The 8,843-nt window shown below is 40.3% G+C and overlaps 1 protein-coding gene across 5 annotated transcripts in view; it reads left to right on the top strand.

Annotated features, from left to right (window-relative positions):
• CRACR2A (calcium release activated channel regulator 2A) overlaps positions 1–8,843 on the top strand; it is a 56,272-nt gene that overhangs the window by 26,645 nt on the left and 20,784 nt on the right. For all 5 annotated transcript variants that reach the window (XM_009641726.2, XM_035897143.1, XM_035897144.1 and 2 more), the window contains exons 7-10: positions 2,726–2,913; positions 4,883–4,954; positions 7,217–7,262; positions 8,063–8,154. In XM_009641726.2, coding sequence (XP_009640021.1) covers positions 2,726–2,913; positions 4,883–4,954; positions 7,217–7,262; positions 8,063–8,154 — 398 coding nt within the window. The remainder of the gene's footprint in view (positions 1–2,725; positions 2,914–4,882; positions 4,955–7,216; positions 7,263–8,062; positions 8,155–8,843) is intronic.

The raw sequence follows: 8,843 nt of genomic DNA, 5'->3' as shown, positions 1-8,843 counted from the left end.
CCCTTCCCCCTTCCCTTCCCCCTCTTTTTTTTTTTTAAAATCTAATTGTTCCTGTGTTGGAAATTATTATAAAAAATGTGGAACTTCCAGACAAGATTAGTTCAGTGTTGTTTCTGCTGATTTAGCCAAAAGGAGTCTCTCTTATGAGGGTCTTCTGTGTGGTGTGACTGAAATACTGATCTGATTCCATGTTGACTGGCCTTCTGTAGGCCAAGATTCCTTTGGCTAGGCCTTTTTGCTGGCTAACATGGTCTTGAATTGTCAGCTTGATCTACAAGCTTAGCTTAGATAAAGCACAAGATATTCTCAATAGCATTCCTCAAGGGATGTGGGATGGCATGTCTCAGAAGGAGGCACTGGGGACAGAGGATGTCCAGCATAACTTCTAAAGAGACAAAATGCAGCAGAGTTACCTTCTCACATAAAATGATGGCTTCTGTGCTCATGACAGCCACTGAAGAGCATGATTTTGGGATTCTGAGTGAGACATCCATGAGAACATGGATCAGTAGCACTAAAAAATGCAAATCAAGTGATAGGATTGTGTAAGAAAGGCATAAAGAACAAAACAATCCCCAGACTTATAACACTGTATAAATGTTTCATCTTTCACGCGCACATGAAATAAATAGGAAAAAAAAAGAGAAAAAATACAGAAAGGATGCTAAGCTAAGAACAAGAGAATGCATGGAGAGTGCTTAATATGTCTATCTTTGAGGGACAGCAATAGCTGTATTCAGCAACAGGTTTTTTTGTATTGGAAAATCCCAGTTCTTTACTTGATTTTAAACTTGTGAGTTTTTCCTCCCATTTTTGTCAAGAACATAGAATATACACCATTGGCTACTGTGTCTCTGCCTGACCTGTGGTAATTGGTTAATTCTCTCTGCTGCCTAGATCTTCTTAAGCATGACTGTTGGCCATGAGTCTTTTCTAATCAATTTTCATCCACTTGACAACTATGTGAGCCAATTTGCAGCTCCAATAAGCAGCTAGAGCCTATAGGGCCTACACCATTCTATACCAGCCGAATTTCCACCTAATGAGTTATTGCACTGTATTGGGAGTTGTTCAGTTAAATGCTTTAAAAGCCTTGTTTGGCATCACTTAAAGGGTTGTATAGATAGAGTAGAAAGGAATGAGCTCTGTATTGCTATGAAATAACCTTTTATCCTCTTCTTGTGTCCTGGGGTTTAAATAGTATAGGCATCTGCTATTGAGCATAGTTTCAACGTAATTGTTTTTCTCACAAGAGTAAGCACTAGGATTTTTAGCAATTATTTCTAAGATCAGTACCTATGATTCTGGCAGCTGATGATGGCTACCATTGCAGTTACATTTCCAGGCCAGTCTCTGTGTAAGTTTTCAGATGGCCATAGTATTCTGTAAGCAGGATTTCTGCCTGCAGTTTGTTGCTCTTAAGCTTTTTGAAAGTTCATCTTTGTGTGATTACTTTTTGCTTCTTCCAAAACCACTCCTCTGGATAAGAAAGTCTTGTCTTCTAGTACCTGAAGTATCTGGTCTTTTACTTAGAGATAACTTCATTCAGTCAAGGAATGGAAGCAATACTCAGGAACTGAAGTGACTGATCAATGTAAACCAGCATTGCTCAGCAGTAATTTGATGCCCAGCTAGTCAGTGTTCCATATGAACCGTGAGCCTGCTGAGGCTACAGTTCAGCAAATATGTTAAGCTGGTGGTGCTGCTGAAATAAGTGCTCCCACTCTGCTCTTGTTCCTGATCTTTCACAATCCCAGCTAGAAAATATTTTTGTGTTGCGCCTGGGCCTTAAGGCTGCACTCAAAACTAAGACTAGAACAACAGCAGTGTTGTGGAGTGTGAACAGACTGGCAGAACTGGGTAAGGACAGATTTTGGTTTGGGTGAGCTCTGCTTGTTGGGATGGGCAAAATGAGAGTTCTAACCCTCTGATTTGGAGGATTGAACTGGTATTGTAATGCTCCTAGTACATTTTACATCCCTTAAAATGCATACTGAAAAAAAAATTTAAGAGCTTTTATATCTTCAGGTCAGCAGTGCCTTCCCTAATATGAAGTGAACTAATTTTAGTCTACTTAACTTTTGCTCTATCATCTTAATTTGCTTGGTTAGCCAGGGAGAAGCAGGTGGAACTTCTTTACATACCAGAAACCACTGTCATCTGCTGTTATCTGTTTCACAGGGAAGGTGTATCTTGGTATATACTTTGGAGAGTGAATATAAAAGTGAATAAAAAAGCTCTAATTCACACTCCTTGGCAGATTTAGCTGAGATGGCAGAAAGGTTACAGCTTGTTGATATTACTGGGGATGGGAAGGTTTATCAGTTACCAGATTTAAATCTACCAGTTTTTAGGCAGAATTCTCAATCTCTCTGTGTAGGCCTTGTCAGTGTGGGAAATTGTCAAGTAACAGTTGTGAATATCAACTAAGTGAATATCAGCTAATCTGCCCTGTAAACATATTTTTATGGTTTGTCCCGGTATGTTTTTTAACTGGATGAAATTCAGTCATAGAGTGGAATGGCTTTGGTTTTGTGTAATGTAGTTATTTATGTCTGAACACAGAGCAGTGGAAGAGCACCATATGTGTTTTATTAATATGTTGGCTTTGATGGAAAAGCTTCCCTATTGAACTAACCTATAAGACTTGAATTGCAAACCTCAAACCCACGATGCCTCAGTTACTTATTTATAATACTTTCTGTTCTCTTTTCTTTCATCCCAGTTAGAGCAGCAATGTACAGAACTTCTCAGTGGCAAAGAAAGAACTAAGGTAGAGAACACCAAGCTGAAGCTGACTAACCAGGAGCTGCTGAGAGACCTGGAGAAAACGTCTCATGAGCTAAGCCTGGCTCAACAACAGTTACAGGTGCTTCAGGAGGAGGCATCAAGACTACATGAGGAGAAGGAAATGTAAGTCTCTAGCTACAGTGGTTCTAGTGTATTTGCATCACATGCCAGTGAGCCTCCTTCTCAGGGTATTCAGTGCTGTGATTTAAGTTGGTGTCATAAGCAGAAACCACCAGCAAAGCCAAGTGGAGTTCTAGTCAGTTTTCTCCAAGTAGTTCAGCATGTTTTCTGTAGCATATCTGGCTTCTACAGAATCTTTTGCAACTTCTTCAAAATGTCAGTGTTCTCCCACCCTCCACCCCCATTTGTTGAGAGTGTTTGGAATTATAAATCAATTTAATTGGTTTAAAAGTATGCATTAGTTTTGAAATACCAGTGGGATTCCTTACAGAAATTACAGTTGTGGCACATGATGCTCCTCAAAGCTAAGTCTGTCTGAAACTTGCTTCTCAGAATGTACTCTGGCTATGAGACGGCTAGGATGTGCCTCTTTTCTTCATCAAAAGCAAGTCTAGTACATCATTTCTGACCAAGAAGCCTGGCCAGCAAGATAAAACATATCTTATGCAGCTAAATCACAGTTCACACAAGGCCTTACGGTGATCCAGAACCATCATTTTGGGTTTTCCAGTTCTAATGTTTTGGATGTCAGATTCTGACTCTGAATTAAAAAATATTTTTCAAGAAGAAATATTTACAATTCATATTTTGAGGGATAGAAATGTCCTTTAAGTGACAAATTAATCTACCTGTCTTGCTCCAGCCTTCTGCACAAAGCAAAAGTTACCAATTACCCTGATGCTGTAATTGGCAGAAATGTTCACTGAAGACCATTTAATGCAAGACAGTTTAAAAAAAAAAGCTCAGGGATCTGTAAAACCCTCTTGTTGCCAATGGAGAGAGCACATGGATGCCAGACTGTGGTGCATATCTTGCCAGACTCTATACATTTCAGCAGTAAACTACATAACTCAGAGCTGTGGCTATTTGGCATATTTCAGGATACAGCAGAATATTAGATCTAATGTCATATTCTTTTTCTGTTAAGCTTCGTGCCAAACTCTACTTACGTATTACTAATTTAATTTTTCTTGAAGGTATAAATAATGATCTTTGCTGATAAATGATTGTTAGAGAACAGCCACTGTGTTTAGAATACTAATGTTAGGTTTATATATTTGATGTGTGTTTTGGAAGTAGGCAGTAGAAATATTCCTCCTCAAGGTGGTTTGTTTCTGGATTTCAGATCCAGAGCAAAGACTGTGGAATGAAAGCTACAGAGAAAATCTGCCCAGTGGTCAGACTGCTGAATAATACTACTAGATTTACAAAGCACTTTGGATTCAATAATGTTTTATGGAATTAGAGCTCAGCCCTACTCATCTGCATCTGCAGTGTTGCTTTAAACATCTGTATCAGTCTGGTAAGAACTGAGCTGTTGAAGCAGGTATAATGTTCAGACTGTGCACAGGAAGAACTTGAGGCTTCACTGAAAGGCAAAAAACATTTAAGGCCAGATACCAAGCTGCATCAAGTCAAAGTCAATGCTGTAAACCTAGTGTAAAAATTTGCTTCGTCCAGTGTTTAAGGCTGCATAACTGTTAAAATCAGGAACTGAAAAGAAATTGTAGGGAATGTAGATGTGTGAGCCTCACATATGGTTCCAGCAGCAAGGTAGACTCTAATTCTGAATAAAACGTTACATGGTCTTTAGTGGCCACAAGTGAGGATTTCAGCAGTATGTCTTCTCTGAATGATGCAAGTGCCAGTATCAGCATATATTAAGTTCTCTGGATGAAGAAATGATAAAGCTGTGATTTTTTAAAAAAGAACCTCTACTCCTTCCTCTGCTAACTCAAACTGCGGGCTTTATACCGAATAAACTTTTTTAAAATTAGTAGCCATTCATGCAGAATAAAGTCTACAGGTTTGGAGAAGCTGAAGTCTCAAATGTGGATACACTTAGGGAGAAGCATTTTAGCAGTGTTGTTACCATGGTTAGAACAATTTTGCTTATTTCTTTTCATTACAGGGAGGTGTACCGAGTGACAGAAACCTTACAGAGAGAGAAGTCAGGACTTCTGAAGCAGCTGGATTTTTTAAGGTAATGCAGACCATACATTCAAGAACTTCTTGCATTATTCTAAAGATAATTTCATCTAATGGATGAAATTATGTTGGGAAATGTACTGGGTGTAGGTGTCAAGGTGTTGGCAGTGGGGTGCCACAGGGGTGGCCCCTGTGCCAGAGGGGAGAGGCCTAGGCTGCTCAGTGCCGGGCACAGCCGGTTCCAACCAACTCCAGTGGATCCACTGCAGGACACAGCTGAGACCCTCAGCCAAGGTGGTGGCACCTCTGGGAAAGCATGTGTAAGAAAGGGTAGAAAACACTGTGCAGCAGTTGAGAGAGAGGAGTAAGAAAAAAATATGTGAGAAACAGCCCTACAGACACCAAGGTTGGTGAAGAAGGAGAAGGAGGAGGTGCTCCAGGCGCTGGAGCAGAGATTCCCCTGCAGCCAAATGCAGAGCCCATTCAGGAGCAGGTTTTCTGGCAGGAGCTATGGCCCCCAGGGGACCCACACTGGAGCAACCCATTCCTGAAGGACTGTTCCCCATAGAAAGGATCCACGCTGGAGCAGTTTGTGAAGGAATACAGCCTGTGGGAGGGAACCCACACTGGAGCAAGGGAAAAAATGTGAGGAGGAAGGAACAGCAGAGAGGAGCTATTGTGAACTGACTACCTCTCCACCCCACATTCCCCACCCCTCTGCACCACTCTGGGTTTGGGAGGTAGAAGAGTCAAGAGTGCAGCAATGAAGTTGAGCCTGGGAAGAAGAAGGGGTGGAGAGAAAGTGATTTTAGTTATGGCTTTGTTTCTCATCATCCTACAGCTGAGTCTGTTTTGTCTGTGACGGTAGTTGGTAAGCAATCTTCCTGTCTTTATTTTGACCCACAAGCTTTTCCATTTTACTTTCTTCCCCTGTCCTGTTGAGGAGGGGGAGTGTGAGAGTGTCTGGAGTGCATCTGGCAGCCAGCCAAGGTCAACCTGCCACAGGGTGATGACACAGAAGATAGCAAAAATGGTTACAAAAGACAATATGTCTTTTGTCAGCCCCGTTCTTGCACACAGTAGAAGGCAGTACACATGAAAGATTTGCTTTGTTTTGTCAGTTTGGTATTGTAGGACAATATCTGCTCCAAAAGTCAAATGTAAAACAAAAAAATGGTGAACTGTTCTAAGCTGGTTATGTGGTAGAAGCCTGGCCACAGGAGACTTGAAGCTTACTAAAAGACTGTTGTTTCTAAAGTGATGGGAGTAGAGCCAAAACAAAGATTCTTTCCCCAAAATGTTTATTTGTAGATTATATCAAAATATAGTTAGAAAATTTTCTCTGTAACATTTCTGTATTGATAGACTTCAAAGTTTAGAGTTGTGTTCACAGTTGTAACCCTCTTTTTAATGTGCAGCAATGTTAGGTTTTGTTTGCTCAAAGGTAAGTTTGCATGGGCTATAGATTGTACTTGCCCGTAGGCCTTCATTCACTGCATTTCCTTCAGGAGGCCTCATTTTAAAATTACCTAAAAAGCTCCCGTGCTTGAGGAAAGGCTCTTACTTTGCAGTGTGTTTCCCATAGGCCACTCCATGTGGTGTGATCTTGCCTGCTGCTGGTAATGGGGCCACAGATAGAAACATCTGGCAGCAGAGGTTGTTTCTCTTCACGAAGGCTGTAATGGCTGCTTAGTCTTTTTTGTGGCCAGGCCAGCAATAGATGGAGACAATGAATAATGTACTAAGCAGGTGTGTTGTCAGATCTGATCAGAGCTGGCTGATTGCCTGGAGTCTCAGTTTCTTGACATTTTCATCTCTTCTGCATAATGAATGGAAGGTGGATGTTTTCCTAGGGAGAGTTTTCCATGGCAACCACAACTGTAGCCGTCAGAGGGACATAACTGGCCTTCACAGCTGTCATCAGATGAATAGAAATGGTGTTCATTACACTCTCTCCATATTAAGAAGTCACCTTTACTGTGAAAAGTTTTAAACGTTCTAATTTAGAGTAAGTGAAGGCATATTGACCAGAACTGATTTCTATGTGTTAAGGCATTTGTTTTGATAAACTACAGAATGAGGGCCAGATGCCAGCTGACTTTAGTCAGCATTGCCCTACTGGAGATTCAGTGGCCCAGACAGGGAACTGGCTGTGGTGAGAGTATAAATAAAGCATGGTGCAGGGTGGAGATACAACAAATTGAAGAGCATTTCTCTTGCCTTTTACACTGCCAACTGTCCAGTCTGTCTGTTAGCGTTGAGTAGAAAAATCAGCAGTTTGGCCTCAGTGTTACTTTTATTTGTGTTCTCTTTGCAGGGAGAGGAACAAATATCTCAAAGATGAACATGACATATTTTTACAGGTAAACAACTGTTATTTTCAGACCCAATGTTGAGCAAACACATATCAGAACAGCTTCAAAGGGGATCAGAAGGCTTTGCAGGAGACAGACTCTTACACTACTTAAATCTTGCCCCATTCTTAATGTATATAATCTTTTTTTCTGACTTGAGAATAAGATTTTTGAATTTGTTGAACAATTTTAAGAGCTACATTTTTAGAATTGTGAAATGGGAGTTATCTTGAGGGAGACAGATGTATTTTATAAGAAGATAAGGATGCAATCATGAGAGGACGAAATAACCTAAAAATCAAACAATTAAATTGTGTTAATCTTTTCAGTCAGGAGTAGCTAATATCCTGAAATATTTATACAACTGTACAGTATCTGAGTACCTGAATACTTGTCGCTACTGGGTAAGACATTAACTTTTTATCAAGCAGCAGAGAATGGGCCCCTGAGAAGTTCCAGAAGTACCCTGGCTTAAGGAGACTAAGGCCACTTAGTTTACACGTGTTTGTGTTCTTACTCCTACAAGAAGCTGCTAGTGTAAATCGCCATGTATCTACTGTCTTCTTTTCATGACATGCTGTTTTATTGTCATCTACTTAGTTTACAAAGAAGGTGAATTCTTGCAGGATCTGGAGTTTCCATGTTCTGATTGTTTATCAATCAGAATTTTGAAGCATTTATACCTCTAGGATTTTTTCTATAATTTTTTCTTTCATATTCATTGCATTATTTAAGCATTAGGAATTAAGGCAGTTAACCATAATGAATAACAGGAGGAAATTAGTAAAAAGTATTCTGTATTTCTGCAGAAGTGCAAAACAAGTATTCCAAAAGCCAGCAGGAAGCAAAGATCAGGGTCTATCATTGGGAAATACATGGAGGGCAAGATGCTGCCTAAAAGGTAAGAACTTATTTTGATGTGTTCCCTGTTTGAGTACGATGAGGCTTAGAGAAAGATGTGGAATGTTTTCTTTCTGATACCTTTGGACTTTTCAAAGCATGTATTTCTAAAGTGTTTGTCAGTATAAGATTACTGTGCGCTTTAAGAAACAAAGAAATAAAGGGGCGTAAACAAGTATACTGTCTGCAAAGGCAAGGGACTTCCCCACTGTGGATGAGTATATGCTGGGAGACAGAAAAGTTTGACCATTACCCAATGCTGATGTGGTACAATGTTCTTGGAAACTCCCTGAAAGAGTATACCTCCTCCTTTGTAGAGGACAGCAGTCCTGTTGTAAAGTGTGGAACTAGTAAAACGTGGAGAATTTAATTCTCAACTGTGTGGCTGTAAACTTGAAATCAACAGGAACAAGATGGTGATCTCAGTAAAACACTGGCATGTTTCCTTTGAGACAAGAGGAGCTGGAAAGGAGACTAGTATTTCACTTTGCAATAGCAGCTAAGACAATTTCCCTGCAGGCACAGGGTCATGAAGTGTAAGGAAGGAAAGCTTTCAGAGACACAGTTTAGTAAGTTCTATACTGAGAAGTGGAGCATAATTGGCAAAAGCAATTATGGCACAAAAATCGTAGAAAAATTTAGGTGGGGAGGACCTCTGATGTCTCTAGTCCAATCTCCTTCTCAAACAGG

This window comes from Egretta garzetta, unplaced genomic scaffold, assembly GCF_000687185.1.
Source record: "Egretta garzetta isolate BGI_Z169 unplaced genomic scaffold, ASM68718v1 scaffold797, whole genome shotgun sequence".
NCBI lineage: Eukaryota > Metazoa > Chordata > Aves > Pelecaniformes > Ardeidae > Egretta > Egretta garzetta.
Note: the sequence above shows the minus strand (reverse complement) of the source record. Positions and strands in the feature narration are given on the sequence as shown.